Source organism: Amaranthus tricolor, chromosome 14 (genome assembly GCF_026212465.1).
Source record: "Amaranthus tricolor cultivar Red isolate AtriRed21 chromosome 14, ASM2621246v1, whole genome shotgun sequence".
NCBI lineage: Eukaryota > Viridiplantae > Streptophyta > Magnoliopsida > Caryophyllales > Amaranthaceae > Amaranthus > Amaranthus tricolor.
This window is the reverse complement of record NC_080060.1, coordinates 5,433,197-5,460,982: the sequence shown is the minus strand read 5'-3', so window position 1 is coordinate 5,460,982 and position 27,786 is coordinate 5,433,197. Positions and strand designations below refer to the sequence as shown.

Sequence of the window (27,786 nt, the reverse complement as noted above, 5' to 3'; positions counted from 1 at the left end):
CTAAATGTACGAATTTATGAATATAAGAATTTATTAAATTTACTTAGATATCGACCATAGTGTTTTTTTGGATGAGGGTTGACATGTTTCATCTCGTCCTCCCCAAACTGTAAGCATTGAAAACATTGGATAAATGATGATAATGATAGATGGAAAAAAAAATTATACAAATTGTTAAGTCAAAACTGTCAAATTTACGCTATTTATTTCTGAGGGCCTTTTTTTTAAATGTCGCTCTGGGGCCTAAAAATATACGAGACGGACCTATTTTTTATATCAATTTTCCCTATTTAATATCACTTTCACAATTTTTCATATTTTTCCTGAAAATCATTTTAATTCGATTTATTTAACCTCATTGGGATAGAGATTGTAATTTGAAAAGGGAAGAGATCTACTACAATAGTGTGTGTGTCCATTTGCTTTCTAAGCATGATATCTACTATCAAGCCACAAACAACAGTTTGAACTCTTGACCGCTGCATTATTATAAAAATATTGATGACTTAGTCGGAACCCAAAGAAGGATTCCTAGTATAGTATGTGCTACAAGAAACAAAATACAAAATTTTAGTGTATAGGTATTATAATTTTATTTAAAAACCTAAAATTGTTTCAAATATTGTGTCTAGAAGATCAATAAAATAGAATTTTAAATGAATTTTATTTAAAGATGAAATATGTAAAAATTTATAATTTATTCTCAAATTCCTTATCTATGATTTTGTAATTGAAATCTATAATTTTAAATGATTTATTTATTCTCAAACACAACCTATGATATTTTTACCAAAATCGCAATTTACATATATTCTTACCTTTTAAAACATTTCAGGTTATAAGATCTTAGCCCGAACAATTATAATAATTTTATTTTATTTTTTGTTACGTAAAACATTTAGTTTTCATTTATAATGATCTTCTCGGTGGTGGATTGTTGTATTTAATTGTATCGTACATTGTTTTGTTGTAACCTTTTAAATCTTTAATTGAGTTTTCATTAGTTGCCAACATATGAGGTGTGATTTGAAACAAAATTGAATGATATCAAATCAAGTTCAAAAGGTATTTGTTTTAAACTACTTTTGGAAAAAGGAAAAAAATGTAAATACTAAGATTCGAACTCTTTCGAATCAATGCTATGACACAAAAAAAACTCCTACCCACTTAAATACTCTCAATTGACAATATTATTGGCCTATATCAGACCCTATTTGTATGGACTAATGTGACATTGGGTTTTTTTTTTTTTTTTTTTTGAGTAATGAAGAATTTTAGAATGTTCATCTTGTGACTTATGATTGTTCGTCTTGGCTTACGATGATTTTATCCTTGTAAATTTATACTATATGTTTTCGATAATGTAATTTTTTTTTAATGTGAACATACTTGATCTTAGGCTTGAACATAAAAACGCTTATTTGTGGAATTAAGTTAACCCAAAGCTTTTTTTTTTGTTAAAATTACTTATTTATTATTAGGGTGGTACATCCTATTTTTCACCCTATTGTACTTCTTCCGTACCATTATACATTCTAGTGATAGTGACGTTTTTCCACATAACATAGCATAATTGGATGCAAGTGTTTCAAAACGGATTTGGTACATTTTACTTCCTACATACCCAACTATCATATATCTTGTTTCTCACACATCGCAAGTTCTGTCACCTTTTTAGGAAAAACTTCATTTTAAAATGTTAGTCTAGATGCAATTACAGAACAATTTCAAAACACGAAAGCTCAGCTAGAATAACCGTAGAACTATAGTAATTTTATTCGAAGATCCGTTAGCTCTAAAAATTGTGGACTACCAGTTAATTAAAATCTGATTGACACCACCTATCTATACACACAATAGATCACTCAATTTTACATAGCATGATCCAATTAGAATTTAAACAATCATTTTCAAAAAAATAAAAAATGGGAACAAAGCTAAGTGAAAGTAATTCAACAAAAAGAAATTACACCAAAAGTGCCTATTGCATGCTATTTTGGTTTACCAAAGACAAATTTACTGAACATATCGAGATTTACTTATCATTTATCATTTATCATTTATCATACGAGAAGATCGTAGTGATTCCTACCACTGTAAAGTAGTCTCACAACTTGTCGTGACTTGTTTGCTCCATATTCTGCTATAGGAATGAATCCAGACCCCCAATTGCCACTTTTATGCTGCCAAGTACACCAATTGTAAAAATTTCTCCAACAACTAATCACAAGCTTCTAAATATTTCAGGTTTGGAATAAAACAAGCAATTTTTGTAGTGCCACAATAATGAATTTTAAACCATTCCTCAGTTGCATTGAATTTGCTATATTTTATTTTAAAAGTGTAACAAATTCAATAGAATAAGAGTACTTCACTAATAGGGAATGATATCAACTGTACCTAAAGCTCTATATCAGCTCTGCTTAAAGATGATTAATGTTAGGAGAAAATTGATGATTTATCAATAAAGATTTGATGAATTATTAATAACAAAACAATCTTATAATAATTAAACAGCAAGTCAATTATTAGCCCCAATATTTGAAGTCATAGCAGCAAAAAGTACTTTGAAGGCTATACTAGGCTACGAAAACATTTAATGCAAATATGCAATAATGCTGTATATTTATATGTTGATGTTTGGTGTAATTCAACTAGACTGAACATGGGAAGAAGAAACAAGATGAATGGATGATTCCAAAGACTTGCGACAAGTCGCTTCTAGGAAGGGTGCAGTGACTAGTCATCGTTGCTCTTCTGATGTTAATAGTTTCCAGTGGCTGAGCGACGAGTCGCTGCATTTTAGGAGACCAGTCATCGCTTCTTCACTGATGTCGAAAAAACAATGTAGTAACTATGCATCTGGGCGACGAGTCACCGCTTTCTACGAATATGCGGAATTGCAGCAGTTACGTGTTTTTTTGACGGTTTTTTGTTAACCTAATTTCTTTATAAGAGAGGGTTACTACATAAACCCTTCTCTAATTAAAATTAGGGTTACACAAGAGAGCAAGTAGAGAAAAACAAAGTGAGACGCCATTAAAAGAGTTTCTTTGTTTCATCTTGTTCTGTAATCTCCATTTATAATGAAATTAAAGTTCTTAGTGCATGTGGACGTAGCTACCACATTGATGGTGAACCACGTTATACTCTTGGTGTGTTCTGTATTGTTCTTGAAATTTTTATTGTTTCTTTTATTGTTTTGGGGTAATTGTTTCCCCTGCCTGCACAACTGTATTTTGTTTGGGTAACTCATCCCACAACAGAGACCCAAAACAAAACAAAAGAAAACTTTATTAAATAGATGAATAAATTAAAGAAAGTTTGACAACATTAATCCATATTAGGAAAAATTACCAACAATAATCCAACTTTTCACTTATTTTCATACAATAATCTGATCTTGTGATTAATTATGAATAATCCCAACTTTTAAGATTGTTTGCTCACCATTTTATTAACCGACTATAGCGAGTAAAAGCACCTAAACAAAAGAAAATTAAAAAAGTAAAAAAAAAAAATGTCCCTTTCTACCCATGACCACCACCACAAGAAGCTCCAGCACTACCCCTGCCAGCACCATCACCATCCGCCTCCCTTTCCAACACCATCACCTTCACCATTAATCTAGTCGCAACACGACCACATGCCTCCCTTCCATCACCACTACCTCCACAGTTGACCTAGTCATAACACCACCCTCCCCCTAGACCCCCTCCTTTCCAGCATCATCACCCTCAACCATAACCTTCGACGCCCACTTAATCACCACCATCGCCACTTCATCACTTCACCTTCAATTTCTACCCTAGTAACCACCAGTTTAGCTGCCTACTTACCTATGACCATGAACCTGAGCCCAATCATAATTTTATTAATGACCCCCGTATAATAGCCTCGTTAATGTTTGCAGACGTAATTCAGCCTTAACCCTCTTCCTTTGATGGTGGTCAGAAGGTTGCAAAATTTGCAATTGGTTGAGACCTTGAGGACTTTAAAGATGTGGGAGGGGAGGTGGTCATAGCGGCATGACTTGAATGGGTTGAGGACTTTTAAGTGAGGAAGGAGGTGGCCCTGGTGGTCATTGCCCTATTAGGGGTTGTTAGGGAAGAGAAGGGAGGGGTAGACAAATTTTTTTGTTCTTATTTTTTCTTTTAAATATAATTTTAACTTTTATTAAAAAAAATGATTTGTATTATTGGTTGTGGTTTGCATTGATCATTCCAAGCAAACACCCAAAAAGTTGGGATTATTCATTATTAACCAAAAAATATTAGGGAAATCAGTGAAAGATTTAAATATTATGGCTGGTGTTCAGTGATTTATCCCAACTTTACAAGGTATATATCCAAATTGATCTTGAGTGATCATAAACTTGTTTAATTGATTAGTTTTTGTATTTCTATTCCAAATTTCGCTTCAATTTTCCCAAACCCCAAGACTCATCTAACTAAATTTGGAATCATGGACCATGGTTATTTGATTTTTTTTTTTTTCAGTCTATAAATTACACTGCAAAGATGCCCTGAAGTTGGGGTTATTCTCAAATGGTCCATAGACATATGACCGGCCATAGTTAGAATTATTCTTATTAGTTGTTTCATAATATAAAAAAACTTGACATGATTGCTGATCTTTTTCTTTAAATATGTCTTCTCAACGACTAATTGTAAACAAACTTTGCAAGAAACATTAAAACACAAATGTAGTAAAATGAGGGGAAAGTAAGAAGAAAATGGAGTTGCAACTTGTGAAGCAATGCTTTTAATCAAATATTAGAATGAAAATGATTAGTAAAGACAGACTTATAGGGACATTATTTATAAACTCTAAGTGACAGATCTTCAAAACTTAAGATATATTACGCTCGTCCCAAAAGACGCTTGTTGTAGCATTGTAATGGGGCAACAAAGGGTAGAGGAGAGGAGTTGGAGAATCACTTTAATGCTATGGAGAAAGATGGGAAGAAACCTTTGAGGTAGGAAGAGGAAAATCTGCTTAACTAAAAGAATAAAGGGAACATGCAAAGAATATAAATCATGGAATATAGAGGAAAACCAATATGATGGAAGTGGAACAAGGCCAATACAAACTTTCAACAACAATGGCATCATTACATTATCTCAATATCACTAAGGAGTAAGGGATTCCCACCTAAAAGGTTCTGGGGGTTCGTAATTCGTACCTTTGTAACTTCACGTAACTGTACTCTTATAATAATAAAGAGGTTAATATTAGGGGAAAGTAAAATCATCCTCATAAATTAGCAACATTAAAGGTAGGCATCGGATCTGTTTCGGGCAATTGTGTTTCGGATTGGATGTTTTTGTGCGCGCATAAACATGTCACTTCAGTATCATTTTAATGTTTGGGTCATTTGTCGGGAGAGTAAAGTCAAATTTAACCCAATTGCCAACCTCTAAGCAAGGTGACCAGAAAATTTATAACCCTAATTAAAAATAAAAATAACTTGGCACCTTTATGAAAAGTTGGTAAAACTCCATGGATGACACTAATGAATAAAATTTAGAAAATTTATAATTTAAAAATCTCAAGCTTGCATGATAAAATTTTTAAAATGTCGCCACTCAAAGATGACAATTTTAGTTATAATTTTCCCTATATTTTTATGTATACAACAATTTGCTTTAACAGCATTCTCTTAGTAGGAAAAAAAAACTTTTGCTATTATCCTCACATTTAGAAGATTCAGATAAACTTCATAGACACCACACACATTAAAGTCACTCTATTTTGAATTTTAACTTTAGCAGTTTAGCTTTTCCAATATTTACAAATCACAATGCCAAGCTTCAAGTATTTGAGCACGGCACTTGACATAAATCACAATAAGCAAAGTTTGAAAGCAGATATCATCAATATAACCTTTGAGACTATGACTATGCCACTCAAAAAAAATAGTCAAGCTAGAAAAGTTACCTCAGATTCTGGTATATATACAATGATCCGCTGTTTGCACAACTTTGACAATACCTGCAAGCAAAAAAGTCAATGGAAGATACTAGTTAAAAAAACTGTCTGGATAGTAATTATCTCTACTCCTAATGAATAAGTTATAATACATCTAGCATATACAATAGTATGCATTTAAAATGTAATACTCAAATGAACAGCATTCAGAAAAATATAAAACTTCAGCAGTATAGTAATAGAAATGAAGACTAAGGCAATTGAGGCCCTACAGCTTGGAGAGAGAGAAGAAAGATGTGTGAAGTGAAGGATGTCTAACTGTACAGCATTACAGGAGTGTATAAGTAATTTGTACGTAATAACTAACTCGGAACAGCATAGTCAACAAGCACAAAAGTAACTAATGACAATCAAGCGATTTGATCAATGACTCCAAGTGCAGTCATGTATCTATGATATTATTACAGCGAAAGCTCAGCAGAGAACTAACCAATAGCTCAGACTCTCCGCCCCAGAAATCAGATCTTCCAATTCGCTGGCAGTACCTGCACAAGAATTACAGTGAGTCAAGCAGATAGCTGGACTAGTTAAGAAACCACGATAAACACAACAACTTCAGAATATGCATGTCCAAAAGGGACAAACCGGTGCAAAGGCTCATCAACAGTAATTGCTGTGACTGCCTCTTTATAGTGGCGCTTATCATGTTCATTGTCACATATAGTCTCTTTCACTGCTGCTCTTAAATCATCTGCAATGTCACAAAAAGCAAGTTAGTGGTTACAAATAGGAAACCTTTTTCCATAAAAATTCACTGGATTTCCAGGAGAAGTAAATCTCAGGAACAGCAGAAATAGCCATAATAATTAAAATAACAAAAGCATACATTGAATTTCAAAATCAACCAGTAGAAATGGAGAACATGGAAACCAAATTGCCATTACCAGCATCAACTCTTTCTTGATGTGGTGTGAGATTGATACCCTTGTTCCTGGCCATGCCTTTCACCTGTCTCCACCAATAAGAATCTTGTTAATTAATAGAAATAGGAACAAAGCTTATAACTCCACTAACTATACTCCTTCACTAGTGTAACGCAATATGTGCCAGAATATAAGACCCTCAAAGCATAGAGAAATTTACTAGCTCTGGAAAAGGTATCATGTATTGGGTAACTTACGTTTGCGCCTATGTTGAAATGAATAATTTTTGCTATTTTCAAGTAAGCAAAGCATGAAAGTACCACTATTCTAGCCCCAACACACTTGTCTAACACTTATACCCTGTCTCTTCCAAGATATCATTGCCCCCAATCTCTAAAAAACCGCCTACTTACAAAAAGGCGAGGGGGGTTCCAACATAAATTGAGGCTTGTTCACACTTACACGAATAATGTGGAGGAGGTTCCTTGTGGGATCCTATATAATATTGTCTCCTATCATTTCCATTCCTTTATATTAATCCATGATCAAATGAACATAGTTCATGAATGAATTCATCAATTTTCCACTGTTTCATACCTAATAGCATGAAATCAAGTTCCACCAATGAAGTGCTAGCGGAAACAATTCCACAAAATCCTTAAATCTACATCAAACAAAAAATGGCTAAAGCCTTTACTAACTTGCTTTGAGATAATAAAAGAAATGGCCATAAGACAACAGAAATTTAAGAACTATTTTGACTTTTAAACCAATTAAATGTAGCAGTCAAGACATATCTAAGCATTTCATTTCAAAAATCCAAACACTTCCATAGAGTTTGTTCAAGATTAAACAGAATGCAGAAACAATTCAATTGACATCAAACATAAAACCAATGCCAAAGCCTTAGTCTCAAAATATTGGGATCATATGAACCCATAAATCAGTCTTATTGCAAACAATTCAATAGACATCCAGAAATTAAATTTTAAAAAACAACACAAATCCACAAAAGCTACACTGTTACACATAACACTTGACACTACTTAATGGTGTTCTCTGAGAGAGAGAAAACACAAACCAGAGCTCGAAACATGCAACGGCCATCTCCAGTAACCCTTTGAATTGCATAACGCTCTACTTTTATAGAACTATTCGAAGAAGACACTGCACCACTGAATTTGAAAATTCCAATCAGAAATTCAAACATAATTACCCTAACTCCTACCCTAAATTGGAGGAAGAACCTATACATAGTTAATTAAAAAAAATCAACAAGAGTTATAAAAAACTAAATAAATGTGGACAAGAACCTACAATGGAGGTCCGATTCTAGCAAAAAAGCTGCGATTCAACGAAAGGTGAAAGGGATCATATAGTTTAGATTGTAAAACTGGACGAATACATGGAGATACCAGCTCAAATTGAGCACTGCCACTTCTCAATTGATCAAGGATTTTTTCTGGGACAGGAAGAACACAAGAAAAAGTAAGAAACAACTTCAAGAATATTGAAATTTGTAAAGTATGTATGAATCTACCATTAGAAAATGTGGAGTCCATTGCAGGTTACTTTCGTTTTTTCCTTCGAGCTCAAGGGACAAATGAAAGATTGAAAAAATGGGATAAGGAGCGGAAAAATGAAAGAGCGAGACTGTGTTTTCAAGAGATATATGTCAAATGTAGCCTATTAAAGATTAATGTTTGTTATAGTATTCTTACCTACCTACATTATCCTTAAAGCTTATTTACATATTTTTAATGGTTACTTTTAATATTTTAAATGTCTACTTACATTATTCTTAATAAAAAGGCTTAATTTTAATATATTTGGTAAAATAAATTTAAAGACAAATTAACAGACTTATTTTAATTTTTAATTAATTTTGAAAAATATAAGGTTTGATCTCATTTTTTCACCATAGTACCTTAATTGTTTTGTAACGAATAGAAAAGGTGAAATATGATCCTTTCTCATTCCCTTGTTATATCACTTTATGCAGCTTTTTTTTTTAATTCTTCCAATTTCATGTTTTTTTTTTCATTTTTCCATTAAGATTCTCTTCCTTTATTTACTTCTTCCAATATCTTTTAAATTTTTTTCTCCTTTTCATTTTAAAAAATAAAGTAATTTGATATTGAAGATGTATTCTTCTTCATCATCATCTTAATTTTAAACATCAATTGCAAAAAAAACTCTTTTTTTGTAAATATAGTGTTGTTGCTAAATTATGAGTTGTCAAACAAGGAACAAGGGTTAGTAAAAGGTTTATGGATGTGCATTTTAACCAGTAAGTATATATTTTTCTATAGCTTTATTTTATTTAAAATATAGGCACAAAACTAATGAAAAAGAGTAGCAAAATTCATTTTTATTCGGAATTGTAGCTTCAATCACATACATGTTATAGCCAAAATGTTACCTTTACATACATACATAAGCATACCTTACACATACAATTACTAAATTGTTTTCCAAAATGCAAAATACTTGAAAAATGTTCGAAGCCATAGATTACACCATAATGGTAACTTAACATAAACAAACATACTAAATTGTTTTCCAAAAAGCAGCAAAATGACACTAATTTCTTTGGCTTTTCCCTTTTAGCAAGAACCCTTTCACATGTAGTTATACCGCTCCTTCCGCTTGCACTACCAGTCTTACCCTTTAACTCCCTTCCTCTGTTCTAATTGTCTTATTACCTTCGCCTAAAGAACTAGGTTGTGCAGACATGTTGTGATGGGATAAGTCCGATGTGGTGGTTGTTACATCAACAATCTTTTTTGATCATCCCCTACTTCTATTTAATGTAATTGGATGAGAATCAATAGATTTGTTAATTTTAGGCTAATGTCTCTCCCTAATGTAAGGATTGATGTTTTCTTCATAGGCTCTCAAATAAGCCTCTTTAGTGTGGCACTCATGAACGAAAGACTCAACCTCTTTGTGCAAGTAAAAATTAGAGCAATTCCATGACAACATGAAATCTCTCATAAATCTCATTTTTTACAAGTGTAAGTTCTATTTTCAATATCGACCTCTAAAACATCAATATATTGTGCTACCTGAAAACAAGCTAATGTTGAAGGAATGACAGTGCACTTAGTTGCTTCTTACTTCTCTGTATCTACAATTTTTTGTACTTGTGAACACGATAAACCCTTCCACTTGTTTAATGTCTCTTTCTTTTTACTAGCCCTCTTCCTCATTAGCATTGTTCTAATTTTTTCAAGCATATCAATGAAGTGCTTCGATCTTGCATTCATAATGTAGTTGTTGAAAGTTTCGGCCATATTGCTTACACCAAGGAAGTTGGTGTTGGTGAGAGAATGAAGAAGCGGTAAAAGAGATGATGAAGCAGTAAAATATTGATTAAGTCCTTAAAAAATAAAATTATAATGAAACCAGTTAGAAGTTAAAAACAATATTACTGGAGAAATGATATTAAACTCCGTATTATTAAGGGTTAAATTAAAAATTTGTATCATTGTAGAAAAATCAATGAAATATCGTGTTATTTACGGTAATCATTCCATTAATTAATTAATTATATCTTGGACAAACCGTTTGACTATATCTTAGTTTTCAACTTTGGAATTTAGGGGGTTCTTAACTTCTTACCCTAGTTAATTAGGGTTTAGTTGTTGGAGAGGGTTTTTTTAGGGTTTTAAGATTTTCTCCTTTGTACGCTATAGTATCGACTAAACCTCCATGGTTGAAAACAACAACCTTTCCGCCATTAATACAAGCATTTGGTAAAGCAGAGAAATTTATAGAGTAGAAAAATAGTACAGGAATGGAAGCAAGAGTAGGCGTAGTAGTTGAAGGACAGAAAGTTATAAAATCTAGTCATGGCGGAGGAGCAGCAGGGGTTGTCGAATGTAGTGCAACAAGGAAGCTTTTACAACAATCGCAATCGCAGATTCAGCTTGGGACTGTTTCTCAACTTCTGGCTGGTGGTCTTGCTGGAGCTGTCAGCAAAACCTGTACCGCCCCTCTTGCTCGTCTCACCATTCTCTTTCAGGTTTTATCCGTCTTTTCTTGGTTTAATTTTAATTTAGTGATTTTAATTGAGTTCATTTGTTGAGAATTGTACTAATTTGTTAGTTTTATTATTAATGGAATATTAATTTTTTGCTACTTGGTTAATCTGCTACATCAATAAATTTTGAGACTGCTTGTTTTACATCCTTGTTTTTTGAATTATTGGGCGTATGAAGAAGTAACTAATTAAACCAAGCAACTAAAAACAATGTAAAATAGGAGTAATATTTAAGGCCCTTCCTGTGCGGTTGGGTAAGGTGTCAACAATGCTAGTCTTGCGATGGATCTTGATCACAAGAGTGGTCGGGCATTGGTAAATTGGAAAAAACAGAGTCTTGCACGTAGTCTTGATAAATAAAACCTATTGCTAGACCTAAGTGAGCCAAGTTTCTAAATTGTTCACAAAACTTTTGATTAGTAAATGAGTCTAAAATAAGCATAGGAATAAAGTGTAAAATTAGGAAGAATCTTGTACGAGCCTGAATAGTTAAAGAGTGATATAATTTAGTGGACATGTGATCTGGCTTAAGTTTGAGGTTTGAGTATGGAGATATTAACATCTTAAGCTCCATCTGGGTTACGTACAACATGATGACGTTTTTATTTTCACAATTTGATCAATTAGCATTTCTTGGCTCATGCTGAGATAATCAATTGTATTGAGTTTTATTAATTCAATAATATAGATGCAGCTTATTACCATCTTAAATACTCCTAATAATCTGCTGAGAAACTACTGGATAATCTCTAGTCCTTTTTGCATTATTTCTTTGAATGTTAATGTATTTGAAAATTGCTATGGAAATTAAATGTTTTGTATTATTAGGTTCAAGGAATGCATGCTGATGTTGCTGCATTGAGAAAAACTAGCATTTGGCATGAGGCTGGTCGTATTGTTAAAGAGGAAGGATTCAGAGCATTTTGGAAGGGAAATTTGGTTACAATTGTGCACCGTCTTCCATACTCTGCTGTCAACTTCTATGCATATGAACATTACAAGAAGGTTAGTATGACTATTTATTTTACAGGTGATTCAACTTTTTTGTTTCTTGCTCATTTCTCACATCTTGAGCCTTTTGTAGTTGTTGCAATCCATTCCTGGCTTACATAGCAAGAGAGAAAACACTACAATGAATGCCTGTGTTCATTTTGTGGCTGGTGGTCTTTCAGGGATAACATCCGCCTCTTCCACATACCCCTTGGATCTTGTAAGGACACGTCTTGCAGCACAGGTATTTCAGTACCCTTTTTCGAGAAAATAAACTCTCTTTTTCCTTTTGTAATTGCTCCTAAATTGCTTTCCATCATGCATGGTTCGCGTATATTGTATTCATGCCTTCATATCTCTATTCTTCTCGTGCTCACTGTTAGTGTCTTTTTACCTCCTTTCTGTCAAGGAAGGGACAATAGTGTGTGTTTTGCTCTTAATTTTTTTCTTCTTTTTCTATTTTGTTTCTTTTTGCATTGCTATGATGATGATGATGATGTTGTGGGCTAGTCAAAGTCATAGTGAAATGTTTGAGGCACATTTGTTTTGTGGTTGATGCTCAACTTAGTTCATTTTAGAACTTTTGGTATATGATTTGTCTGAGGAAAAAGTACTTTTAAGATTGGTTATTTAATTTGTTTCGGAAAAGAAATGTTTAAGAATCTGATGTTGTAAATTATGTTAAACAATGAGAGATAGTGAAATGTAGGCTCTAGAAAATTACATTTCTTAGTGTGGGCTCATCTAGATACAAAATGTGCGCGCTTTTGTGCACTTTTTGTGCGCCTTGCGCTTTTTGTGCTTAATGCACTTTTGCTTTCGTTTGAAGAGAGTTAATGATGTATCTTTTGGTGCTGATGCATCTTTTGCTTGTTGAATTTGGGTCCGATTGCGTGAAGTATTCTTAAGTTGAATGTTCTGAAAATTTTGTCAAAAATCTGTTTGAAACTGATGATTTCTGTTGCGCATTATAATTTTGATCTACTCTTTTTGTAATATCATGAATGTATTCCTTTTCGCTCCCTTTGTTCATATAAAAGGGTATTATGTTTCCTGTGATAATATTATATAATTGTACAAATTTCCACTTAGTTCAAGTTTATTTTGACATGCTTTCATCATGCATAATATCATCTATGACTGGCATTTGTATCTGAATCACTACTCATGTTGATTTCTAGAGAAATTCCACATATTACCGCGGTATTTGGCATACACTTGAAACAATATGTAGAGAGGAAGGGTTTCTTGGCTTGTATAAAGGCCTTGGAGCAACAATATTGGTACATCTCAACTCTACCTTGTTCATTGATCATTTATTTACCCTTCAACTTGTGAATATTATTTTTCCATCTTTGTTTTTCTTTGGATTTATGCAGGGAGTTGGGCCCAGTATAGCAATAAGTTTCTCTGTTTATGAAACTCTACGTTCTCATTGGCAGTCTCGGAGGTTAGCATTTTTAAATCTTAAAATGCCTTTTTTTCGTTTGTAATTTTTATCCTATTTGCTTCTGGATCTCAAGCTCTAATCGGCTGGCTTTTAAATATCAGGCCCAATGATTCCACCAGCGTGGTTAGCCTCACTTGTGGCAGTCTTTCGGGTGTTGTGTCTTCAACAGGTAATTTATTTGACCCCTAAACTTTTGTTTTGTCCATTTGAATACCATTACTAAATAACTCTTTTATTCTTTTGTTCCTAATTTGATTTTGAGAGCTCTTTGGTCAAATTAGAAACATCCATGAAAGTAGAGTAATAGAGATTAACCTTTAAGTTGGAAAATGGTTGCACCATTCTTGCCTAGTTTTACTATCTTTAACTGCCTAGTTTTATTGTGGAGGTGTAGGTAGACTGCCTAGTTTTATTGTGGAGGTGTAGGTAGAGTGGGGGTGCTTTTTATTCCAACTGATGCATTTTACCCTAGCTGTGGACTCAATAATATGACCCTTGTGTTATAAACTGTATATTCAAAGCCACCAACAGTTTCCACCAGTCCAACAATGTGAAAACTGCGACACCACAACCAGATGTATTTAGTATTCTATATTATGTGGCCTCCACCTTTTGTTTCTGCTTTTCTCATTCAATTCTTGAATACCACCTTGAGTCAAATCTACTAAACCATCGTTGGTTCTATCACCAGCACCAAACTACCATGACATTTGTTTGCATTTCTTTCAAGAACTACGACTTATACTTTTCTTTCTAATCTCTATTTTTAGATTTTCTTGCCTCCAAATTTTCAATTAAATTAATATTCCCCACACTTACCTATATTATCATCTGTTGTTATCTCTGTTACTTTATAAATCAGGAGGTTGTTGATTTCTTGTTTATCAACACCAATGAGAGGTAATTGAAACTCATAAGGTTTTGGTTCTCTTCCTCGAGCGCAGTGCTAATTGAATCCAATGCATGTTCCAAGAAAACACTGTCAACTTCATTCATAATTCCATTGACATAGTTCTCAATATGCTTGTCATTTTTTCCACCGGATGAACTTGATCTATGCAAGTCAGATCTCTCTCTTCCTCAATAGTTTTTGTGATCCTGTTTTTCAACCCCCAACCCCAATCTTTTGGGATTAAGCTCAAGCATTGTTGTTGTTTTTGAACCCTTGATCTCTCCTCCTTAAAATCCTAAAAGAAATCCAGTGATTGAAGCCTGCTCCAACTTGTGTGCCTCCGCTATTGTGTAGGAAATGCACGTCATCTGTAATATAAATGAAGAATGAAACACTAAAACCCCTTTCTTCCTCCTAGCTGTGAGATATGAGTTTGTTATTCAAAGATTACAAGGAGGATAGTTTTACTAGAAACAAAAATGATCTCGTCTCTCTTTACTCCCAAAAGGTATATAAAAACTAGTGAGTTGAAATCTGCAACAGAGATATACTTGCATCCATAGATTTTGAAAAACTGGCATATCCAAACCTGAACCTGATATATGATCCTATTTTTGACCCAATCTATACTTCCTTGAGCAGAGCTAAAAATTAATGTGTAATATAATTTATGTGTTGGACTTATTGCAAAACCTTAGCGGTATCTGGTTTGCTTGGATTGGGATTGGTATCATATATTATTTCAGAGCTAATGTTTCAAATATATCTGGAATTATATTTAAATCCTGTTGGGAGCATTTCTTGCATATTGTTTATTGTCTTCTTAATCTCAACTTATGGCATATTGTAAAATTCATTTGTCAAGAGCCGTTTTGCTAGATTGATTTGTTGTGACACAATCAATATACACATTGGTGTTGAGAAGGTGGATGGTGATGTATACATTTGTTTTTGTCAAGGAGTCTAAGAAGGGACTTGAAAAATTCAACTTGAATTTATTCCCTTTTAGACAGAGGAGAAAAAACAGAGGGTGGGTGGAAAATAAACATCAAACTAATAGCATACTTCTCAATTTTTTTTTTCAGATTCCAATTGTAGTTGATCAACATTTGTGTATATGACTGGTATTTGGTTGCAAATTTTCCTATCAACCTGGCCGCTTATTATTCTGTTTCTGAAATACCTTTGGTAGTGTACTCATCCAATCCATTCTCAACATAGTTTTCTTCGTGCAGCTACATTCCCGCTGGATCTAGTAAGACGGAGAATGCAGTTGGAGGGAGCTGGCGGCCAAGCCTGTATATATAGAAGTGGGATCCTTGATGCTTTCAGGCATATATCCCGAACAGAAGGTTTCCGTGGATTCTACAGGGGAATCCTACCTGAATACTACAAGGTTGTCCCAGGAGTGGGTATCGCTTTTATGACTTATGAAATGCTTAAGAAGATATTATCAACGTAGTGTGACTTTGTGCACGCAAAGATGTTTATACAGTTTTGGTCCACCATTTTTTTTTTTTTGTGGAAGCTAATTGTTGGCGTTGTGGAGGTGGGACAGGGTGAGCGTACTGCTGGTGTAACCTAATTTTATGTACAGATTGATAGATTTTGCCTACAGTTGAGCATAGGCAACAGTATATTTAGGTATTAGGAGTTCTTAATTAGCTCTTTTAATGTTTCATACTATGGCGCTAAGCCCAACCTATTTTTGATGTAAGATAAACGGTCGTATGGCCAATCTCTGCTATGTAGCTTGTAGGTGACATTGATTTTGAACTCATATAAAGATTATTTAACATGATCTTGGGGACATGATTCATAATTTGGGCTTTGTCTTCGCATTTTTTTGGTACTTTACTGAGTGACCTACCATCTCTTCTTAACCAACTCTTTTGGTATCATGATCATCTACATATCTTTCGATGACAGAGGTTGGAAAGCCATAAGCTTATCAGAAAATGATTCAAGCAAAACATATGCTTTGCTCGTTTACTTTTTTTTTTTTTTTTTTTTTTTTTTTTTTGGTTTAGTTATCATTTTCAATGCAAAATGATTCAATGTTATATAGGAGTACAATTTTCCATTATATGTTCATCGTATGAAAAACTAGTGGGATTAAAGACGAAAAAAAAGAAAGAATGGATTTGAGAGAAATAAGGTAATATGATAAATGTTAAAGGTCAAAGGATAAAAAAATTAGCCTCCCTTGCGAAAGGGTAATATTTTCTAACGTTTACAAATCCAACAAAGGAAAATGAAAAATTATTTCCAGTAAACTGTATAGCATGGACCATTTGACGTAGAATTTACACAATTTAGTTTGTATCCCGAAAGATTTGACGTTCAAGACAAATTTACAATACAACAGGTCATCAGCCCGAGCAAACCAGACAAGCATTAGTTTGCAGCAGTTGGATGCCATTGTTCATGACCATAGTAAGCTTTTTCAATCGACGCCGCGATCCCTGAACACGAGAAGATCAAAATGTGTTAGCCAAACAAGCAGGCAGATAATGTATCGTTGCTAAACCCTAGTCTAGACTACACCTGTGCAATGATCCAGATAAGGGCCAGCCTAGACTAAAATAAAACAGGTAGGGTCAGGCCATGCGTCACAAAAAACAGATCGGGTCCATTCAAGCCACCCGCCCAGACAGTTCTAGTATGATTGAACTTCAAAAAACAAATAAGGGGAAGTAAAGGCTGTTGCAGCTTTAGTTTACTCTTAAAACAATGACAATCAGATTGTGATCATTGTTTGGCAGGTGTTTCTTGCAATGGTGTTCTATCATTTTGCATCAGATATTTTTGCACACCTCTAACCTTAACCATTATTGTCCTTAATCATGGTCGTCAAAAATTCAACTTTGGATTAGAGAAGGCGTAGTTACAACAAGTGTAAGGTGCAGTAAGGTGCAAGGGGTTATGCCTTGTCTTCTTTTGCCTCAAGTGCGCTATGGTATGCATTTTGGAAAAAGTGCTTGCTAAAACATGTAAAATTTTGTATTTTGTTGAACCATGAGCAAGCAAAAATGATGTCTGTTAATAGCTTTGTTGACATGATTAAAATAGATTCAAATTTGGAAGTTTTCGCTAGTTAAAGAAAATTTAATCGCATAGATTCATTTAAAAAATTGTTTGGGCATATTTGTGATGTTAAATCATGAAGTACTATTCTACTGTAGAATGGTGATAATTGATAATCATGGTTACTATTATTGTTACTTTATTATTGTTACTACTAAAGCTATTATTTTATTTTCATGACTTTTTACAAAACATATACAGCATATGGTCATCATTACTCTGATCTAATATGGTACGAAATGATACTTTCTAGTTTTCTAGTCAGGTGATGTGATCTGATCCCAAAAAATTAAGAAATAGGGGACTCTAATAAGTTTAAAGAACAAGCATGCTTAAAGCTCCCTAGCTTAAGGATCTTTTTATCAAGCGAGAGGCCAAATGAAAGTATACATGAACTACATTTATAGGAAAACTAAGAAAGTGGATTCAAGCAAAAGAAAACTTTACTTACATTTATGCACAGCTCGAAACCTACAACTCACTGTAGTTTCTCCAGACTGCACGAAATTCTTCACGGAATGTATTCAGGCGTGCTTTCAAGTTGGGAGTCCTAAAGCTTGCATGGAGCACAGTTGCTGAGGGAAAAGTGGACATCAAAAAAGATTAACAAAATTGCTCAAGATTACTCAAATTCTGAAATAAGATAAGAAGCGTTAATTACCTAAAAGTCCAATTGCAAATGCCCATAGAACAATGAGTAGGCCACATGAAGCAAACCAAAGAAAGAAACTCACTAAAACAAGGAAAATGACAAAAAAAACAATTAGAACTTCTAAAGCGATAGCTAACCATAACAAAACATATTAAGCATAGACCTACCACTAGAGAAAATCAACACGAAAACCCAACGAGGCCGTCCACAAATAAATATTTCCCTTTTAGCTGAAGGTCGTCCACGGATGACAGGCCTGTCACATTCAAGTCGTTAATAATATACAACTAGACAAGTAAACACACAAGCATACTCACATGCAGGAATGTTTGTTGCTAATATAATAGGAAAGTATTTTGCAAGGTTCAGAGACTTACGTAAGAGGAGGCCTCATTTTTGCAGCCATGTGTGGAGAAAACCGCCTCACAGTTCTTGTTACCTTCTCACTAAATGTACTTGCAAAGCTGTAAAGTAGGTATAAGCAATATTATTGATAGAAAAGAAACAATGGAAAAAAAAAAGCTAAAACAATAGTAAATTTTATCAACAGTGAACAAAAACACGTGAACAAGAAGTGTTAATGTGTTATTACTTGATCCCCTATCCAAATCAAAATAAAAATTCTATGATGCGCACTGTATATCCATAGAGCAAAAAGACTCAAATACCATTCTAATAGTTATATAGATGAATAACACATTATATGAGATGAATCCGAGAAAAATATATATTATGACCCAGATGATGTACTGCAGACTACAGCTACACAGACAATTAGTTTAAGACCCACTCGAGTCAGATCAATTGCTCCAGTCGCACATTAAAAACAGAATTTCCTACTTCAATGTTCAATTAAAATTCAACTTTCAAGTTCAAAATGAATGTATAAAGAGGGAGTTCTTGTAAAATTGTCAGTTAACAAGGTGATCATTAAAGAGTAACCAAAACCTTCAAGATCAAAGATTTGTTACAACACATTCACCTACCATAGGAGCTTGTGCTATTATATACATGAAATGTTACTTGTCACGGAACACAAAATCTACAGAGACCATCTATATTTTCCATCAGGTGAAAGGTAAGCATTAAGATCATTAGCTTTATTAACAAGTATAAATAAAATGTGCTACAGGGAAGTGTAAGTGGTTGAACATGGCAAAAGATCATTCTCCAACGTATGTCGTATAAGCCAGCAAGGGTAAAAGAAACTTTCTTTGACAGATAGAAATACAAAAGTAAAGACCTTTCTTCTGACTGAATGAGGACTTAAATGGGTCCAACAGGTAAAAACTGAACAAAGTTAAGGTACAAAGAAGTTTATTAAAAAAAAAAAAAGAAACAAAAAGTAGGTTAGAATTTCAAGAGTGTAAGGCCAACCTTTGAAGGTTGCTTTGGATATACATTGACCAAATGATGATACTATGGAAATATAAGTCAATGCTACCTCTATCCCGCATATAAGATTACAGATACTTATTAGAAGAATATTAAGAAATGAACAGGAAAGGGGGAAAAAAGAAGTGTGGGTTTTCCCTGTGAATTTAAAGCAAGTACATGAAAAAGTGGCCAAAAGTATTAGGACATCCTATAATAAAATATGTCAACTTACACCCAAATCGTATAGAGTTTTGTTTCAGTTTTCAGCTTAGTTAAAACGACAATGCAAAAGCCTTAATCCCAACAACATGGGGAATTATGTGAAATTTAAGAAGTAAAAACAATCAATAAACGCAATAGGTAGTTTCAGGTTTGCCAATGGATGATAAGATAGCGCATTTGAAAAAACAATATCCCAACAGCCCAACAATGGAGATTCAGTTGTTTAGGATAGGCTGTATTTAAGTTGAGAGCATCAGAAAACATATGTACATTTTTTTCTTATTTTTATATGTTCTTTCTAAATAGTGAGACGCCTCTCAAATACCATATTTTTGTTGAGTTTAAGTTTTAATATGTGAATTCGTAGCACAACCATTGACAGCTATTAAGAACTATGTGATTCTAGCATGTAATGATAACTAAAGTACTGAAGTCTAAATAATCAAACCTGTCATTCAGGAAAGCAATGCTAAGAGCTGTCAAGGCAGCAGCAATAATTGCAAGTGGCCTCCTAAGAAATCCTAGGCCTGCACATTACAAGTGAAACAGGCAAAGAGCACTAATGAATAAATAAAACAATATATAGCGAAAAATAATTTTATTTAGATGATAATCTTTCTTAATTAAACAGCACAATAAAATTCTCACCAAGAATGACAATAATCATGATAAAGTAGTTTGTCCTGTAGCTGCCAAAAAAATAGAAGCAAAAACAATATCAGTAAACCCATAAACACAAGTTCCCACTATAAACAGTTGAAACAGCACATATCAAGTAACAAAACAATGGGTGACAATGATGTCAAGAATTGTTTTCGTGTTTTGAAGGGTCTTTGTTACAAACAAGTAATACAAAAGTCTATTAGAAGGATAACCATTTATGAAAGAAGCCTCCATACAAAAGATCTTAATCTCAAACAGTCACTAAGCATGGATCAATATGTATTATATGGGCCACTAGAGCGACATAATGACTATGACGACATTCATTGATCCATAATAGTCAAGAATATCAGCTTCCCGGATTTTGGAGCTAGTTCCTAGTTTAAACTGGAAACACAGTGATCAACAAATAATGTTCAAAGTTCAAATGTTCAAAGAAAACAGTCAGTTTTTTTTGCTTAGATTAATGAAAAATTATCCAGCTGATTGGCAAATGAGGTATCATTAAAAAACAACAGGTGTAGCATCTGATTTACATCAGCATGAGAATAGTCTAGCACCAAAACGGAGTAGGTTATCTCAAAGGTGAAATAAGATCTTGTAATCTTACAAAAGTCAGTTGGTACTTGGTATGAGGTGGACTAAGATTGATTTACTGTTATTCCATAATGATGTTCATACTTTCTGTTCCTAACAATTCATATTAATGATTACACTTTACATACATTTTAGCCATCCACTAACTCAACAACTTCCTCCCTGCAGCAATTTTTATCTCATTTTCTCCTTTTCCCAACAATAAAGAACTACAGTAAATGTAAACATCATTGTGGGATGTAGGGAGTTTTACATACTCCCTCCTATTAACTATTGTTTTAAAACACTATTCATCAATCATTCTTAACATGTGCTTTGTTCTTAATCTATAAATTAAAAAATAGTCAAGTGGGATCTTGTTTGATTCGTGTTAATGTTAAATTTATTAATATCAACTTTTTATAATTTTTACTGGAACACAATTAGAGATATTTAAGATTGAAATGGTGCATTGGCAAATGTGCCAAAACTAAATGGGACATAATAGTGAATAAGAGGGGGTATTTTGGAAGCTTTTTTAAATCTATTTTTATACACAAACTTACAGGATATCAGTACAGCAAGGATACAAATAGCCAAAAAAATATATTTTTGAACAGTCTGCAAAGGATTTTTAAGATGTGCACAACAAAATAATTGAGGAGAAACGGCTTCTTGAGTAAATTCACACTTTGCAAGGAATCCTGAAGTTAATTAAAAGCGTGACCATGGTCCATATGTTTTGAGAATAGGATATGGTTAGTATGTAAAACAATAGAAGAGAAAAGGAAATGAAAATAAAGGAAATATGTAAGCCACATAAAGAACAAGGTACATTTCTCTTCTTTGACAACAAACTTTCAGGGTTCTCCCATTGCTTTCTTCTGCCCATTTTCTTCATTGTTTTCCATTATTCTTCACCATGGTATATAAAATCTGAGTTTGATAAATCTTCATTCAAAAATGAGGTCAAGGCTAAGCACTGTACTGTCCCCAAAAAATACCCCTTGGGAAACCCATGGGCATCCCCAAAATACTTATAGGCATTGTGGCCATGTATGGGAATTCCAAGCACTACCCAAGGTACCCCTGCCACGTATTCGTACGAATCATACCCTATATTTAGGTGTGAGAAACCACCAGGAATGCACTACACTTCATAGCAAAGCATTTATGACCCTTAGAATCTTCTTACTATAGAGATAATGTTATTAATAACCCAATAAAAAGGATCTTTGCACTTCATTAACTAAGGTCTATGGTTGATATCTAACTATCCAAAACTTAGACTCCTTAGTTTAACATGAATATTTTGAGAAATTAAAAATCAAGATTAAAATTAAACCTTCATAGTCAAATTTTCAAGCATGAAACATCCAAGTGTAGCAATATAACTTAGATATAAAAGCAAAACAAGTTATTAAACAACAATGTTTCATCACCCCAATGTCACTAACACTATGTTTGAGTAGAAAGAAATAGAGAGAAAGGAGGGGAAGGGAAATCAACGGATTATAGTTCCCTCATTTGGATACCAATAGGGACAAGAAGGAAAATTGAGGAAAGAGACTTGGAAGGAGGAACTTCTTCGCAACTAAAACAAAACAAATCATTCCAATTATTGTTACCTAGAGGGAAATTCGCTTTAGAACAAGAACGTGGAAAAGAAATGCAAAATGTTACCTATAGTAACTCGGGAGCGATAGGGTACGATATTGAAACATTTTATTAAAAATAGAAAAAACATAAATAATAATGAATAAAGACTAAAAGCACATTATATATATACCATTATTATAAGTATTTAAAAAAAGGGTACAAAAATAGATGTCATTCTATTCTTCCTCTATATACTTATATATCCCGATTCAGAAAGAAGAAAAGTAAATGCCAGCACCAACAACATCTTTCTAATAAAAAACTAATAGATGTGGTGATAACTTTTTCAAAACTAAATCTTTCCAATTAAAAAAAGAAGAAAAAAGAAAAGATTACAATTGGTTTCCTTAGTACGCATCTTTCCAGTACCTCTGATCCACTTCTCTCTCCTCTGATTATAACCTCCATTATTCATCTCTTTTCTGATTTTCCCAATTATTCTTCAACTTTGCTTACCATATCTCTTTCTTACATCAATCTTCAAGCGATATATGAACCATTAAATTGGAACGGTCTTGTTCACGATTTGGCTCGCGCTTGACCCGCTATCGGGAACTATGCTTTCAACATTGGAAAAGTTTAGAAGGAATACAACCATGCCCCTTCCCCTTCCCCTTCCCTACCATCCCCTTCCTTTCCATTCCCTTGATTGCCTTCAAAAGTTGTCATGCAAAACATTAAATAGCTCCCACTTAAACTCCTACCTAATATTAAACAAACTAAGTAAAATATTCCCTTATTAAAATGAGTTGCCAATAGTTCTTATCATTTCTAGTTCACACTGTTAAATTTAGTATTCCATGGTATTAAGAACAAACAATTCTCACCAAGAATAGAACAAAATGTTTAATATAGTAATGGAAACAACCACAAAAGGTGAATGAAATAATAAATTGGCCTAAGGCTTTTCATTTCACCCTTGAGATAAGAATTCAATTTTTACTACCTAAAAGATCAATTCCTCTCTCCCTCTTGCATGCACAAGATTCTCTGGAACAAAAAAGAAGGCAACACGTAAAAAAAAGAACAACAAGCTCTTAAAAAAGAGTGATAAACAAAGTGAAGAAAAGAATTGCTCGTCAATGACTTGGACCATAATTGTTGCGCCGCCTTGGAATGACTCAAGATCAAGGATGCCATTTTCAAGAACAAGCCCCCACAAGGCAAACAATTTTTTTAAAGAGAAATAAGGGAATAATTCGAATTTCTCAATTTGAATAGATTGTTCAGAAGCTAAAAATTTATACTCCAGGGAAATGTATACCACAATGTCCAAATGAGTGATGAATGATGATTTCGCCTCTCAATAAACTTAGTGCCTTGAGTCTCCAAATGCTCAATCCAAAGATAAATGAGTGAAAAGTTGAAATATATACTATAGTTCCAACGAATTTTCCATCGGGAGCTACTAGCGGCTAGTGCATCAATAAATCTACCAAAAGTTCAATTGATCTATTTCCCACACCCATCATTACTGTTCTATATAAGCCATACACTAAACATTTTAAAGTTTAATGTCTTTTGTTAGATTGGAAGCATCCTTAACCTTTTATTCTCTTTATTTGGGGGATTATAACTTAGTTCTAGTTGGTGATTATATGTTCTTATAATCCCTCTAATTGGATGGAACCTACTACTTTTAAGTGTGTTAGGCTCACAATTAAGGCCTTAAATGAGTTTCATGGTGATGAACCACACTACTTGATTTGGGTTGCATGGATGAGAACAAGAGGTTGCAAAATTAAGAACTAAGAAGTATCCACAATTGTATGTTTCTGAACTTTATCCCCAAACGAGGAACTAGTTGTGTACCACAACTTTATCCCAAGTTTGAGGCTTGAAGGCAACATTATGTTTTAAGATTTTAAGCCAACTTAGTACCATTTATATATAATTAAAAAATATATATTTTAGAAAAAGCTTTATAATCATTGTTGAAGCATTTCATATGATTCCTATAAGCAACCCACCCTGAGGGTTATCGGACTACTTGTTGGGCAACCATCATCATTGTCCAAGCAATCAATTGTTTTGAGCTCACAAAATCATTTCCTATAATCCTATTCTCAAAATTTTAACTTTTTGGTAATTAATTTTGGAATTTCTAATTACTAGCTTAAAAATTAACTCCCTCCTATACAGCCAATGTGTACCATCTAGTTCAGCACATTTTCCAATGAACTAATTCATTTCTTAATATCTCAAATTGTACTAATTAAAAATTATCAAAAAAATTTATATTAGAAAAATTTATATTCAGAGGAATCAAACAATCAATTAACTATGTTTTAACATAAAGTTTAAGAATAAAACACAAATTAAAAATGGCTGATGAATAGTAAAATAGGACACATATGACTAATAGGACGGAGTATTAGATTTATTTTCTACTGTAATCAATATTCTCCTTTTATTTTGTATTGCTTGGATTAAAAGATGTTAAGGGTTTCCTTATATCATGGTGCCCCTTTATACAAGAAGTTCTCTTAATGTGTAAGAACGCTTGATCATATCATTAAACTTTGTAGTGCTATTTCATGTTGAAATTCAATCTTATTTTCTTAATTTCTTTATTCTATTACCAAATTTGTTGAGCTAATTGGCTTATTAAATCATGTTTGCTTCAATTTAGGTGAGATTGTTAATGATGCATGGCAACTTAACTCTTTGCATAGATGTACGACATGGGCTACAAGACTACTCTCCCTTGCTTGATGTTATTTTAATCGTATCCCTCCACGGCTAGTTGTGTGCTCATCTTTTAGTTGTTTTGGCTGATGATTCAAGGGTAAGAGTGGTATGATTCTCTTCAAAACTTACACAATACTACTACAATTGTTTCACCCAATGCTAAAAAGTGGATTTGTGATAGTATTTGATCTGGGAAGTCACTAATTGATCCTTGGTAATGAATAGGATTTAACTACTTGCAATAAGTTATATAGCCAATAAGATGTCTTTCATCCAATAAATGTGATTGATTTACTATAACTACTAAAAATTGAAGGCAACTCCTTCACAAAAGGAAGGTTGAAGCATCCTTGAACTTTAATTCTCACAATTTGAGGGATGATGACCTGGTTTTAATTGGTACTTATATGGGCTTATAATGGTTAAATTAAAAGATTCTACAACTTTGGAACCTGTTATGATTACAAATAATGCTTAATAAAAATTCTAATTTTCAACGTTCTTGCATCAAAAAAAAAAAAAGAATTCCAAGGTTCTGAATCAAGTTACTAATTCGTCAAACAATCGCTTTTCCCGGAATAACAAAAAGAGGGTCACTAAAAACCTTGTGTATCATTTGTTACTGCATATTAGTACTTCAAAAAATGTCAGTGCAATACTATTTGTTGGGATTAAAAAACATGCAATGCAGCAACTAAAGAACACCAATCTGTTGGTACAAGCTTATAAATTAATAAGCTAATATGCATATAGAATTGAATTCAGCATCAGAATCATATAAATGAAAATAAATTATCCAAAGCAAAGTAGCCAACAGTGAAGGGAAGCAGAAATAATTATGTATATCAAAATTGAAAAATCCAATAAGAAAATTCTTACTAATAAAGATTGCATTTGAGGCGACTGTTCCATTTAGCATAAGATCGAGGAATAGTGAATCTAGAGAAGAATTCAGAAAAAGGTCGAGGTGGAGATGACCAATCAACCTCTCTCAAAGCGTCCATCAGATCCTCCGTTGTTACACTTCCCCAATCCATTTTTGTTGTTGAACATTCAGATTCAAAATCACAACACCAGCAATATCACTACAAATGCTAAGAAGAATCAATCCTCAATCGTAAATAACAAACCCTATAAATACGAATGATCGATAAGAGTGAAGATAGACTAAGAGCGTAGAACACCAAACGGCGTTTTGGAACGTTCCTAACAGAACGATTAGAAACGAGAACCCGATCGCCGGCAGCAACGTTCAAATTGCAATCTAAGGAACTACAACCCTAACAGAAGAGCACAAGAAAAAACGAGAGAGGAGGATGAAGAAAACTTACCGTCGTCGATGGTAGTCGTGAACAGAGGTTCCCTTGAGGATTTTATAAATGCGTCACTTTTTATTTTATTAAATGAGTTGTTCTTGTATCAGACCGTCTCACCATAAGATATATATTAGCCCATTTATTTAATTGATAGTGATTGTTTTAAGATTATAAGTAATCACTCTAAAACTATAAAAAATAATTAATTTAAAATTATAAGTGATTACTTTAATGTTATAAGTGATCACTTTAAGACAAAATATGTGTATTGGGCCAGCGCAATAGAAATGGTTTAGACCATCTCAAATTAGTGATTCTTAATTGGAACTAATTTTTACCTTCCCATCAAAAAAAATTAATCTGAAACTAAAATAAGGAAGGGTTTACCGACTCTTTTATTATTATTATTATTATTATTATTATTATTATTATTATTATTGATGACAAATTGGATTTTGCATTCATATTGATTTTACATAATTTTAAATTTTTTTTGAAGTCGGTTAAAGTCGAATTTAGTTATAAGATCGAGTAAATATCGAATCATCAATTTATTTTGAACACATGTGCCGTGAATTATATTAGTCCAAATATGTCAAGGTAACGATACCTTGGGGAAAGGGATCCATATAAATGTGTTCATTGGACCTCTTTGTCTCCCATCGGGCACCCAGTGAGCTAAGGTGTTCTCATTTCGCTTGTCGGATTTAGTTCATACTATTATTGTTGATTCCTTAATATTGTATTAACAAGCTCATACTTCACAGTTTTAGCTTGTCGTCATTTTCACCATGAGATTGACCTATATAATTGGCCAACTTCTTAATTAATCATTTAAGATTGTATGTAGTCAATTTAAGATTATAAGTGATTATTTCGAGACCAAAAAAGTAACCACTTTAAAACTATTAACATTTTTCAAGATCCTAGTCTGCTGGCGATGCAAGCAAACCACAATAGCTCTTTAATATGGTATTCTTTGGTAAAAATTTAAATAGATTATAATTTCTCCAAAGGAATTTGTGCGAACTATGATTGTAACACCCTCAAAATAGGTCGAACTTTTGAAAACACCTTTAATGAAAAACATGAGCCAAAACCAACTCATGGGAGTGTTACCGCCACATCTATTTCTAATAAAATAAATGTAAGGCTTAACGACTAAAAAATAACTTAATAACTTTAAATCCAACAAAGGATCTTACAACATAAGAAAAGACTGAAACGCAATCTATGTCCACATAAAATTTAAACAACTTAAGGTAAAATTTAAACTGAAAATACGACTCTAATAAAAGCTATGTTTCTAAGT

The 27,786-nt window shown here is 33.2% G+C and overlaps 3 protein-coding genes across 3 annotated transcripts; 1 reads left to right on the top strand and 2 right to left on the bottom strand.

Annotated features, from left to right (window-relative positions):
- Window positions 1-1,846: 1,846 nt before the first annotated feature.
- On the bottom strand, window positions 1,847-8,518 carry LOC130799958 (OVARIAN TUMOR DOMAIN-containing deubiquitinating enzyme 3). Its single transcript, XM_057663263.1, has 8 exons — window positions 8,395-8,518; window positions 8,172-8,316; window positions 7,936-8,029; window positions 6,876-6,939; window positions 6,577-6,682; window positions 6,422-6,476; window positions 5,941-5,994; window positions 1,847-2,183 (listed from the first exon to the last, which is right to left on the bottom strand). Exons 1-8 carry the CDS (start codon window positions 8,414-8,416, stop codon window positions 2,064-2,066), a joined length of 660 nt encoding a protein of 219 aa, XP_057519246.1. The 5' UTR covers window positions 8,417-8,518; the 3' UTR covers window positions 1,847-2,063.
- A 1,948-nt stretch (window positions 8,519-10,466) lies between these two features.
- On the top strand, window positions 10,467-16,054 carry LOC130799954 (uncharacterized). Its single transcript, XM_057663257.1, has 7 exons — window positions 10,467-10,881; window positions 11,728-11,904; window positions 11,984-12,133; window positions 13,071-13,172; window positions 13,269-13,339; window positions 13,441-13,508; window positions 15,467-16,054. The coding sequence occupies exons 1-7, from the start codon at window positions 10,654-10,656 to the stop codon at window positions 15,691-15,693; spliced, it is 1,023 nt and encodes a 340-aa protein (XP_057519240.1). The 5' UTR covers window positions 10,467-10,653; the 3' UTR covers window positions 15,694-16,054.
- A 320-nt stretch (window positions 16,055-16,374) lies between these two features.
- Window positions 16,375-26,566, bottom strand: LOC130799955 (PRA1 family protein A1-like). Its single transcript, XM_057663258.1, has 9 exons — window positions 26,490-26,566; window positions 26,038-26,243; window positions 20,218-20,258; window positions 20,018-20,096; window positions 18,348-18,434; window positions 18,138-18,226; window positions 17,980-18,051; window positions 17,770-17,893; window positions 16,375-16,696 (listed from the first exon to the last, which is right to left on the bottom strand). The coding sequence occupies exons 2-8, from the start codon at window positions 26,193-26,195 to the stop codon at window positions 17,790-17,792; spliced, it is 630 nt and encodes a 209-aa protein (XP_057519241.1). The 5' UTR covers window positions 26,196-26,243; window positions 26,490-26,566; the 3' UTR covers window positions 16,375-16,696; window positions 17,770-17,789.
- Between the last annotated feature and the right edge of the window lie 1,220 nt (window positions 26,567-27,786).

What these genes read in the sequence shown, in the direction of transcription:
- LOC130799958 (XM_057663263.1), bottom strand. Translation starts at nt 8,416, where the DNA reads ATGGACTCCACATTTTCTAATG. An exon ending in GGACTCCACATTTTCTAATG is followed by an intron (nt 8,317 to 8,394) that starts GTAGATTCATAC and finishes TTCCTGTCCCAG; the next exon opens with AAAAAATCCTTGATCAATTG. An exon ending in TCAAGAAAGAGTTGATGCTG is followed by an intron (nt 6,683 to 6,875) that starts GTAATGGCAATT and finishes GTGACATTGCAG; the next exon opens with ATGATTTAAGAGCAGCAGTG.
- LOC130799954 (XM_057663257.1), top strand. Translation starts at nt 10,654, where the DNA reads ATGGAAGCAAGAGTAGGCGTAGTAGTTGAAGGACAGAAAGTTATAAAA. An exon ending in GCCTTGGAGCAACAATATTG is followed by an intron (nt 13,173 to 13,268) that starts GTACATCTCAAC and finishes GGATTTATGCAG; the next exon opens with GGAGTTGGGCCCAGTATAGC. An exon ending in GGGTGTTGTGTCTTCAACAG is followed by an intron (nt 13,509 to 15,466) that starts GTAATTTATTTG and finishes TTCTTCGTGCAG; the next exon opens with CTACATTCCCGCTGGATCTA.
- LOC130799955 (XM_057663258.1), bottom strand. Translation starts at nt 26,195, where the DNA reads ATGGATTGGGGAAGTGTAACAACGGAGGATCTGATGGACGCTTTGAGA. An exon ending in CTCAAATGCAATCTTTATTA is followed by an intron (nt 20,259 to 26,037) that starts GTAAGAATTTTC and finishes TTTTTTTGGCAG; the next exon opens with CTACAGGACAAACTACTTTA. An exon ending in CGTGTTGATTTTCTCTAGTG is followed by an intron (nt 18,052 to 18,137) that starts GTAGGTCTATGC and finishes TCCTTGTTTTAG; the next exon opens with TGAGTTTCTTTCTTTGGTTT.